General features: G+C 32.8%; 2 protein-coding genes across 2 annotated transcripts in view; one reads left to right on the top strand and one right to left on the bottom strand.

Moving 5' to 3' along the window:
- The window catches only part of HELRODRAFT_175225 (hypothetical protein), a gene marked incomplete at both ends in the record, with an annotated part of 6197 nt that extends 2807 nt beyond the window's left edge, over positions 1-3390 (top strand). Inside the window, 3 exons of the mRNA XM_009022672.1 lie at positions 1038-1182; positions 1318-1427; positions 2680-3390. Coding sequence (XP_009020920.1) covers positions 1038-1182; positions 1318-1427; positions 2680-3390 — 966 coding nt within the window. The remainder of the gene's footprint in view (positions 1-1037; positions 1183-1317; positions 1428-2679) is intronic.
- Positions 3391-7628: 4238 nt separating this feature from the next.
- On the bottom strand, positions 7629-11441 carry HELRODRAFT_175226 (hypothetical protein; the record flags this gene model as incomplete). The annotated part of the gene is made up of 8 exons (XM_009022673.1): positions 7629-7659; positions 7846-7916; positions 8551-8768; positions 9265-9534; positions 9823-10059; positions 10116-10379; positions 11023-11247; positions 11381-11441. 8 exons carry the CDS (start codon positions 11439-11441, stop codon positions 7629-7631), a joined length of 1377 nt encoding a protein of 458 aa, XP_009020921.1.
- Positions 11442-12304: the final 863 nt, after the last annotated feature.

Raw genomic sequence — 12304 nt, forward strand, 5'->3', positions numbered from 1 at the left:
AAATTTTGGTATTTCAGTGAAAAACATCAAAAACTTATTTTCATACTCCTCTAAGTTCTTTCATTGATGAGTTCAAAAATTCTTCACGACGCTGCTACGAGGAGAAAAATTTTATTCCCATTTTTTCAAAAATTTTTCATCTCGCACATTTATTTTTTGTCTTCTTGTATGTTTAAATTTTGTTAAAAAGAAAAAAAATAAAAAGCCTATGTAGCATAAACGAGCCTGAATGAGATCTGACACGCGATAGAGAATTTTGAATTAGTTTTGAAATAGACAAATTGCACGATTCTGTCATCAATTTGTAATGCTCACTTTGGAAAAATAAACTCGGAAAAAAATATACATTTTTGAAATACAAATTTATACATTTGAAAAAAAAATAAAAAGTAACTTTAATTACAAATAGTTTTTTTTTTCAAATAAATTTTTGTCAATGGTTAAAATATTTCAACAAGTTTTAAATAATAATAATACTTTCATTTGTACATTCGTTTCTCTTATTTACTCTGCCATTCATTTAGGTCACGCCAAGTTCAGGTTTAAAGTTACAAAGAGTTTCATGTGTGGACCAAATTAAAATTTGGAATATCTGAATAAAAATAACATATTTTTCAACTGCATCGCATTCTTATTGCAAGTGAAAAAACACTAATCAATCAACCAACCATTTCAACCTACCAATCAATCAACCAACCATTTCAACCTACCAATCAAACAGCCAACCGATCAACCAACCAATCAACCAACCGACCAACCAACCAATCAACCAACCATCAAACACCCAACCGACCAACCAACCAACCAATCAACCAACCAATCAACCAACCAACCAATCAATTAACCAATCAACCAACCAATCAACCAACAGACCAACCAACCAACCAACTAATCAACCAACCATCAAACACCCAACCAGCCGACCAACCAACCAATCAACCAACCAACCAACCATTCAGTGCTTAGGCCTCCTTGTTCCCATCCTGCTAGCGACGACAAACAGCATCCTAGCCCTCCTCCTCCTCGCTCTGAATCAGTTCATCGCCATCTGTTATCCCCTCCTTGCACAAACTCGTCTCATTCCAGAGAAAGCTTGGGCGGTTGTGTTGATGACGTGGCTTGTGGCTTTTGTGGTGGCCACTACACCTGCTCTCACTATCGGAATATTGGCTGGTGTTAATGGTTAGGAAAATGTGTGTTAGTTTGTGTATTTGTTTGTTTGTATGTTTCTCAGTCTGTCTGTCTATCTTTGTCTATCTATCTACCTGTTGTTTGTTCATTTTTATTCTGTCTTTATGTTATGAAATTTTTTTAAAGGTTGCACGCTGTACAAGGACAGGACGAACCTTCCCGTTGAAATCAGCGTCTGTCTTTTGGCCGGGCTTGTACTTGTGGTTGTTGTGCTCTACGCCAGAATTTACGCCGAGGTTGTATTTGTGGAAAATATTATTACAACAACAATAACAACAACAACAATAACAATGGTTTATCATTACGACGATGAAATACATGACTATGATGATGAGGATTTTTTTGGTAATGAGAGATGTAAAGGTTTTTACTCTTTTGTAATTTTTATTGTTTTTTTTTGTTGCTTTACTGTCTGGTAAAACTTTTCAAAATGATAGTTTAAGAAATAGTTAAGTTAGACAAGCGCAACAAAAAAACTAACTTCAAACGTTTGTAAAATTATTATTAGCCTTTGTCACCAACAACACAAACAACAACACAGACAACAACAACAAAGGCAACAACAACACAAGCAACAACATTACAGACACCAACAACACAGGCAACAACAACACAGGCAACAACAACACAGACTACAACAACACAAACAACGACAACAACATAAACAACATAAACAACATCAAAAACACAAAACAGCGACAATAATGACAACAACAACAACGGAAACAACAAAAAGACACGCACGTGATCACATCACTTAGCACGGCGGGCAAATAATTTGAAAAGAAATAGGTGTGGTCGACCTTTTAAAAGTCTCGTAAATTGTGAAAAAATTTTTCGGAGAAGCAATAAAACTTCAATGGCTCCATATCTTTTATCTTTTAACAAGCCAAATACTCCTTTCAAACGTCACACTCATATTCATTTGGCTACACTCAACAACTACTTTAAACACGTTACTACACATACACACACACACACACACACACACACACACACACACACACACACACACACACAAACGAATACATTCAAATATATAAAGGTAGAAAATGCTCAAATGTTTTTGTAAATTTTACTAGATGCACACTTACAATTAATAAAAATGAAAATAAAAATAAAATAAAAATAAATAAAATAAAAATATGTATATAATTTCTCGACACACGTCTGTTTTCACACCTGTATGAGATGAATGTCATTTATGTTGAATATTTTCTGGTTTTTGAATATTTTTAAAATTTATTTCGTTCATTTTTTGAGCCCATATTATTTTTATTATAAAGGTAAATGTGCAACTATTTGTATAAAGGAATGAATAAATAGATATTCGTATTCATTTACTCACTCATTCACTACTCATTCATTCACTCATTCATTCACTCACTCATTCATCCATTCATTCACTCAGTTACTCATTCATTCTTTCATTCGCTCATTCATTCATTCATTTATTCATTCACTCACTCACTCACTCATCGCCTCAAGGTGGTCCGATGTAGAAAACGTACCCTCATGCTTTCCAGCTCTCCGACTAGAAGATGCGAACTTGAAAAAGTGATGACGTCATCACCATCGTTTCATCAGCAGCAGCATTACCAACACCAACCTGCCAACAGAATAACACTTCCCAACAACGTCAGTGACAGGATGTTCAGCAGGAAGCAGTTCACGCTGCTACCACATCGGCAGCAGAAGTCTTCATCATTGTCGACAGCAGCGACAGGACAGTTCCAGCCGACCAGGCATCGACCTCAGCGCCACCACAACACCTCATCCGAGCACAACTACAAGGCGTTCCTCACCACCTTGATCCTCGCTGGAGCCCTTCTCCTCTTCTGGCTGCCCTACCTCATCATCAGCTCCATCAACACCAACTACGCCACAGAATTTTTATTCAAATTGAAATTTTTCGTCTTCGACATCCTGCCGATGTTGACGTACTTGAGTGACCCAATCATATACGGCGTTCGTATCAGGAGCGTGCGTCTCAGCTATAGGAGAGTGTTTGGACCGATCATGTCAAAGATCTGTTGCTGTTGGAAGTTCATCCGACATTGCAGGAGAAAAACTGGCAGGAGAAATTACGTGGTCACTAAAAATGGACTCAGTGAAATGAATGCCAGCGGGAAGGCGAGGAATGGGAACGAGACGAGCATCAAGATGACCAGTATACAGGATCTCAGTGTCTGCCAGTAGTGAAAAATGAAGTTAAGATGTTGGATTCGCCGCCTAAATATTATACAACGTATTTACATATCTTTATATACGTAAACACCAAGGCATGGCAAACTCGATATCGCCAATTTGTCATTTAATTTTGTGCCCTCCTGGCTCAGTCGCGCAGTTAACACGGAGGAAGGTCCCATGCCTTCAGTGCTGCTACGGACCTGTCACGTGCTCTTTATCTCAATTGATTGTTCGCGAAACCAAATCACACATGTGTGCTGTGTATGAAAAAAAGTGTTTGTATTCGCATATTTCGTTCTCCTAGTCACTTATCTACGTGTTATTAAAGCTGTTGTTAAAGTTTTTGTGTTTAATTTTGCTTACAGAAATTGAAGTGCAAGGACACGTTTAACATGGAACACATGTTGCCACGTGCCGATGAACTTGTACAAAAATCAGATAACCAGTCGAGAAAAAATCTTTATTTGTTTTTTTTTATCAGTTGTCAGAATTGCTCTTCTGTTAATTTATTATTTGGACATCATCTCTCGTCAGAACTTGTCAACAAGTCAGCTTATCAACAAACATAATTGAAAACTAAAACCATTACTTTTTGAATACTTTATATAAAAATGTATATATTATTATAATTATATTATAATAATTTATTTTATTTATTATATTATAATTATAAATAGAAGATGAATGATTTTTATTTATTTAATCATTCATTTTCTTATTTATTCGTTTATTAATTTTTATTGACGGTTATTCCAATAACCACTGATTAACAATGTTCGTATTATGCTGCATAATATTTAAAATAATGGGTCGCATAATGGGTTAAGTACTCTTACAAACAAGTACAAGTGTGTGTGTGTGTTTGTGTGTGTGTCAAACAAATACGTGTGTGTTTGCGTGTGCAAGAGCGTGTGTATGTGTGTGTGTTGTGTGTGTGTGTTGTATGTGGTGTGTGTGTTGTGCATGTGTGTGTGTGTGTGTGTGTGTGTGTGTGTGTGTGTGTGTGTGGTGTGTTGTTGTTGGTGTGGTGTAATTCTATTCATCGTGCAGTTTAACATTGATGAACATATCACTCTGTGCATATTATTGTTGTTGTGTTGTGTTTGATTGAATGTTATTAAAGTGAATCGTAAGTTTCAATTTGTTTACTGCACTTTTTCCGAACTAATATCTATATTATCATTGATTCATTTGAGACCGTAGGTTATGTACATGTTGGTTTGTATGAGGAAATCCACTCAAAAATTATAACAGTGTTAATAAAACGTAGGAATCTAAATATTTGAACAGCAAAGCACACACACACACACGCACACACATACACACACACAAGCACACAACATTTCACATAACATACTCAGGTCTGAATTCATACAAAAGCTCTCATAAACAAACAAACGCCCGTGTCAGTTAAATCAACCGAATTTTACACAACAAAAAAAATGTTTAAAAAAACTAATGAAACTCGATCACTTGACAACATACAAACCACATACATACATAAACACAACAGAGAAAGAGAGAGATAGAAAAATGTGTGTATGTATATGTCATATGTGTGTGTGTGTGTGTGTGAGAGAGAGAGAGAGAGAGAGAGAGAGAGAGAGAGAGAATGATCAACCGACCTACCAACTTTTTTTTTTTTCATTTTAACTCATCAGCAAAACGTTCACGCACTTATTTCGCGAAAATGTTTTTTTATTTGACCTTCACCTTTCCTGTTCATTTGACCTTCAGATATTATAATTTTTTATTTGACCTTCATCTAATTTGTTTATTTGACCTTCAGCTAGTTTGTTTATATAAAGTTTATATAACTTAACTTTATATATATATAGTACATCTTGAGTATGTACGTATATTTGTATATATTTACATATTAATGAATAAAGAATCTTATATCGGTAACTGATTATATATGTAAATGTATAATTAAATGTATATATATATATATATATAATTATATATATAATTATATTTATATATAATTATATATACAAATATAATTATATATATATATAATTATATATAAATATAATTATATATATAATTATAATTATATATATAATTATATTTATATATAATTATATTTTATATACTATATAAATTTATATATTATATAAATATAATTATAATATAATTATATATATAATTATAATTATATATATAATTATATTTATATATAATTATATATATAAATATAATTATATATATAATTATATATAAATATAATTATATACATAATTATATATAAATATAATTATATATATAATTATAATTATATATATAATTATATATGTGCATAATTATTGATGAAAATCACAGCATGTTCGGCGTTATCAAAAGATTTATCTAGCGTTAGTTAATTAAAATTCAAAAGCGCTATCATAAAATAAAATAACATAAAATTAAACATATCCTCAATAAAATAAAGTTAAACGTAGAAATAATTGTCTGGCTGTGAAAAAATTGCAACAATATATATATATATATTATATATATATATATATAGAAAGAGAGAGAGGGAGAGAGAGAGAGAGAGATTTTATATATCAATTCATTTTCAATATATTTATATTTTCATTTTTAAATTTTTATGAAAAAAAGATTATTTTTATCATTTTTTCTTTGTTCAATGACTTTAAACTTTTTTTTATAAATTGATTCTTTTTGATAATTCATAATAAAATTTATAATTAAGGTTGAATAATTGAAAAATTATATGTAAATAAGAGTGAACATTACTGAATATGAGTGGGGTAAGTGTCAAAATTTTTGGTCACATCATGCGGAAGTAAAGAATGGAAAAATCCAACAACTACTGGAAAGAATGTAGTGGAAAGAAATCGCAGTCAACAACGAATAACATTCGTGAAGTCCTCGTGTCACTTGTTGTGTATCACCACATTTCGACTACTACAAAATGTTAAAGATCGGGTTTTGTGGAGGTCGGTGGTCGCCAATGTCTTGAAAGGATAAGGCACTAGAGAGAAAGAAGAAGAAATGTTCAAAAATTCAAATACAAAAAAGCAAGTTCATCTTTTTGTTAAAATTTAAACGTCAAAAGGTCGCAATCCATTTTTCAACATTTCAACCTTAAAATTGAAAAAAATGAAAATAAAAGTTTATTTTTGCGCAAAAATGTTTAAAAAAATGAAAAAAATTTGAAATATGACAGATTTCTTAAACGCATCATTTGGGTGCAAGATGAGGCATGTTTTCATCAATCAAAAAAAAATTTATCTCAGGAGGACACAAATTTTTGTAGAATTTTTTTTCAGGAAATTATGCTTTCCATTTTACGAGCTGTCAAAACTAAAGTGGAGTGAGTTGCCTTCCTTTCTTTCGTCGTTCATTCATTCATTCATTTATTCATTCGTCAAATTTTAAAAATAATCATTCATTGGTTCATTGGTTTGTTTGTTCTCTACATCTTGGTGGTTCGTCTGTTCGTTCGTTTGTTTATTCGTTTGTTTGTTTTTTAGGAACATCTGCACTTCTACATAAATCATATTTATTGCTCCTTCCTGTCAAATGCTCCTTCATTTCTTTTTCACAGACCAGCATAACTCAAAGACGCTTGATCATGTTCACATAACTCAAACGACCCAAAACACATCCACAGAAAAATGTTCTTGGATAAATAAGATTACTCGATAAATTTAATTTTTTTTAAATTTTTGTCGATGATAATAAAGAACCAAGCGCTTATACTACTCTTAAACACACACACACCACACACACAGACAAACACGCACGTGTATCAGTCGTTTGTTTCAAACATTATAATCCATATTAATGATGGAAATACATCAGATTCAACCGAAAACGAAAAGAAAATTTTAAAATACTCTCCAAACAACATTCAAATAAACATTTTTAAATAAAAAACTAGGACATTCTTCAATATAAATCATTATCTTATAGCGAACAGTAAGAGAAAAATCATATCTTTCAAAAAATTCATTTTTTTCCAAAATTAAGAATATCATTTACTTCAAAATTATTCTTATTTTTGGTTTTAACAATTAGCAAGAACCTATTTATATATGGAATTCATATAATGATATTATGTATTGATGTATATGTAGCTATATATTGAATATTTAAAATAATAAATAATTATTATTGAACATTTATTTAGCGCTTATATATATTTCTGTTAAAATTTGTTTAGATTAATATCAAATTAACAACAAAAACTCTGTTCTATTACATTTTATTTAAAAGGAGTGAAACCAACATAACTAATGAAACAATACCATGTCCAGGCCAGTACTGTCGGTAAAAATGTGAACAACAACGTAAAAGTTACTGATCGCTGGCCAGTCGTTATTTAAAGGTGTTTCGTCTTTGTTGAGGAAGTAACTCCCCCCCCTGAGTTGTTGAAGTAACTCCCCCCTCCCCCATTCACCCCTTACCCTGGATCCTATCCTGTTTGCGAGCAGTTGTGTCTAGACAAACCGTTTTAAAAGGTTAAGTGGTTCGCTAAGCATGAAAGTTTCCAACTGTGATACAGTTGAATATTTTTTTCGCTGTTCAAATGTAAAAATTCTGTAGCTAATCCATATCAACCAACCAGATTAACATCACATTAACATCAATGGCAAACCGGAATCTCCCTATCTTAGTAGGATTTCAAATGATCATAGTGAAACAACTGACACATTCAAAATCACAAAACAATATAGCATTTTTTAATTTTCGTTTAAAAATTGTGAATTAATGCCGAGAGTGCAGTAACAAAAACGAAATTCTTTCTCTCTCTCTCTCTCTCTCTCTCTCTCTCTCTCTCTCTCTCTCTCTCTATCTTTCTCTTTCTATTTCTCTTCAAAATAAAATTCATTTTAATTACATGAACGTCAATGTATCACAGAAACAGAGTGTTATTCATTAACAACCCATGCGATCATAAACCAAGAAACATGTAGCTGACCATTAAAATATAATTACATGACATGACTAACTAAAAATAATAATTTAATATACATAGTGTTTGGTGAGTTCAGACATCGTCATTAAGCTTCTTGTTTAAATGACACATTGGTTTTTTGTATATTTGAAAAAGATTTGCTGAACTAAATTGTTTACTGAAAAGGAATAATAAAAATTTCACTTAAGTATGAATTATCTTAAAAAGTTTTTTGTTTCTAGTTAATAATAATTGACCGTGTAAAAGGACCAATTTGGATCCACCGTGAGTGAGGTGTAGCCGTTGGTGTGAGCATTCAGTTGACACAATTTGGAGGCTGGGTGGAAGCTGATGGAATCACATCCCCCCAGTTGCTGGCACTTATGCATGCAGTCCATTGCACTTCTAGCGTACAACTGATTGAACTGGAATCCAATCAGCAGTTTGTTGGCCTGTCTTTTCCATATTAAGGAATCTAATTTGGTTTGGTAAAAAAAATTAGTTTAGAATTTAAAAATTTGATTACCCCTATCATTGGCCCCTGCTGTTTTTTACTTAATTAAGAATTAATACATTTGAATTCTCTTTTTTATCACATTGGAATGAAAAATACTCAATACAGAGTTACAAAAAATAACAACTATGATTCACTAGTTCGATATATCAGAATTCGATATATGAAAGAAGTGTTTAAACCAAATTTTTTTTCCGGAGACATTACTATTTTCGTTCATCATTTTACGTTGATATTTTCAACCAATTCCTACGTATTAGCAACGTTGTTTAATAAAATTCTCCAAATATACACACTGGCCTTTGAAAACAAAATTCATTTACAAACTTCCAACTAAACATTTTTGTATGGACCGAGGGCTGAAGCTTCGGTTAAAAACACTCAAGAATAAAATTAAAATAAAATGGGATGAATAATAATAATAATTATCATTATTATTGTTGTTGTTGTTATTTACTTCGATCCAGTGGCTCGAAAGCCTCCAGCTCACAGACGTGGAAGTATCCATCGCCAGCTGTAGCACTCGCCTGCGCAATCAGGTACCTATATTTGGGCAAGTTGGCATTGCATTTCAGGCCGGCTTTGATCCCCGGGTTGACGAGGCCGGGCCACGTGGCACACCATGGGTAGGTGTTTCTAACTGGAGGGGATGTCGCACTCGATACGTTGGTCAGTCCGATGATGAAGTTTTCCATACGGTTCATAATAATTTGGACATCATACCCGCCTACAACATTTGAATATTAGTTTGGATTTTGAAATCCTTGCGGGGTTTTATAAAAATTTCAAATGGCAGCCAATGAATAGGTATAATAAACGTGTGTGTACAGTGTATATATAAATATATATTATTTATATGATTTTCATAATTATATTTGGAAGAGATCTAATAGATTTAATGGGTGCTGACTGACAAAAATTTTGAAATGAAGTCATCAATAATTGGATTCCAAAATTTATTCATCACGTAAAATGCTCTTTGATGTTCAAGAAGGTCGGCACAATTTATGCAAACCTTCGTAGTCTCTGGCTGTCAGAACAACGTAATCAACGCAGTAACTGCCCTGCATGTCGACCATGAACCAGTTCCCTCCACCTCTCGGATCTTTGGTGTTACTGCAGTGGCAGTGGAAAATAAAATTGTCAAAAAATCCATCCACGACAAACTTGGCAACATAATCGGAACAGTAGCTGTCGAAGTAAGAAGAACTACTCATCGCTGGTTTCTTCAGCAGCAAATTGGTTCGGTATCCTGTTAAAAACACTTTACAGTGCGTCGGATAATTTTATCAATTAAAATATATTAACTTCCATAAGGAACTCCATAGATTTCCCATTCGCAGACGGACATGTATCCAGTAGAGTTGGAAGGTTGTTGCAGTATGACGTATCTGGCTGGAGGCGTAGTAGAGGAACAATTCAACTGAACCACCTGCTTCGAAGCAACCACACCTGGATACTGAGCACAGAGATCGTAGGTGCCTCCCACTGGCGGGTGAAAGTCCAGGGACCTGTTTGTCACTCCCACTATGAAGAAGTTCAGATCGTTCCAGAGTTGTATGATATATCCGTCTAAATTTTACACAATAAATTTTGGATGTTTTGCTGACGCTTTTCAAGAAACAGAATAAATATTTTCACTAAACTACGATAGAAGCCACAACAAATTTCTAGAAACGAAATCAAATCTGATTTTGCGAGATTCATTTAATTCGCTTAATTTAAGCCAAAATAGTTGACAGAAATCGTATTATCGGTCCGCACTTGGAGGCGTGCTAAGGAGGTTTGAGCTCATTTATCACAATACATTTTGACGGTCCCTACCGTATTTCATCTGTTTTTTTAAGTGAGCTTTAGTCTTTTATTAGCTAACAATTTTGTTTCTACTGACACTCATTGTGGTTATAATTTTGCTCATAACAGTCTGACTTGCCCGTTCTGCCATGCTCAGCCTACATTTTGCCGAGAACTTGCTTAAGCATTTTGAAAAAGATAATAAAAGTTTTTTGTGGCTAATTGGCAGTTTAACTTTTGGTTCAATGCTACACGTCAAAAATTTCCAACACCCCATATAGAAGAGGATCTTGTAGAAAATTCTAAATCCTTATTACTTTTAAAACGTGTTAGAGAAGATATATCGCTAGGAATTGTTGTTCACACAGTTTATTATAATTTTCAAAATATAAACTCTGATAAGAAATAAAATGAAGAATACTTGTGCCGGCGTAAAGAATGGTGAAAAAAATTTTGAAAACGTTTCCGAGATCAACTGCAATCCAGTGAGGTAGGACTTCAGGCTTGGTCAGTGAGCAGAGGGAACCATCACTTACTCCGTCCACAGCTAGAGATCCAGTGAGACTTTGGTGATCAGTGACGTAGTAAGCAGAACTGTTGTACGTGTAGGCACCTAGTGCAACGTTCGTCGGAACTTCCTGCTGGCCTTGTGTCGAGTTGTGTTTTAGATTCGTTTTAAGGTAGCGTAAAAAAGTTATTTGTCAAAAAAGTTCGAATGTGAAAGAATTGAAATAGTTCGAAATTGTTTTGAAGAATTGCGAAAAAAAAAAGAAACGTACCAGATGTCGTAAATTGAATTATCAACAAAAATAACACTGCTACTGGTTTTATATACAGCATTTTTTAATTTTTATTTTGAATTAACGGTTTATTTTATAGAATCAAAGACTTAATCTGCAAACAGAATATTTTTAATGATTTTTATTAAAAATTAAATTTTAAAATAAATACACATTAATAAGGTATGCCATGCAAAATTTTTTCCACATTTTCAAGAAAAGAGAAAGAGCATTAAGCTTCAATAAATGCACTACGGTTTCAACTAACAGCCACACAAAATTACCATTTAAATGTTTTCAATGTTATTGTCAAGTTGTACCGGTCGGATATTTTTATATGCTTCAACACAAAAGGCAATAATGCAAAACAAATCTCTCTCTCACTCTCTCTCTCTCTCTCTCTCTCTCTCTCTATATATATATATATATATATATATATATATATAGTATATATAATGTTTTCAATGTTATTGTCAAGTTGTACCGGTCGGATATTTTTATATGCTTCAATACAAAAGGCAATAATGCAAAACAAATCTCTCTCTCACTCTCTCTCTCTCTCTCTCTCTCTATATATATATATATATATATATATAACTTCTCCGCTTATAGACTATGTCAATTATCCCATCAAAAACACTACTTTTCAAATTAAAACAACGGCTTTTACCATCTTTCAACACAAATAACGCTTATAACGGGTGGGCCAATATAGTGGCGGATCAAGGCGAATATATATATATATATATATATATATATATATATATATATATATATATATATATATATATTATATATATATATATATGTTATATATATTATGTCTATACATGCGTGTGTGTGTGTGTGTGTGTGTGTGTGTGTGTGTGTGTGTGTGTGTGTGTGTGTGTGTGTGTGTGTGTGTGTGTGTGTGTGTGGTGTTTG

This window comes from Helobdella robusta (assembly GCF_000326865.2).
Source record: "Helobdella robusta unplaced genomic scaffold HELROscaffold_33, whole genome shotgun sequence".
Taxonomy (NCBI): domain Eukaryota; kingdom Metazoa; phylum Annelida; class Clitellata; order Rhynchobdellida; family Glossiphoniidae; genus Helobdella; species Helobdella robusta.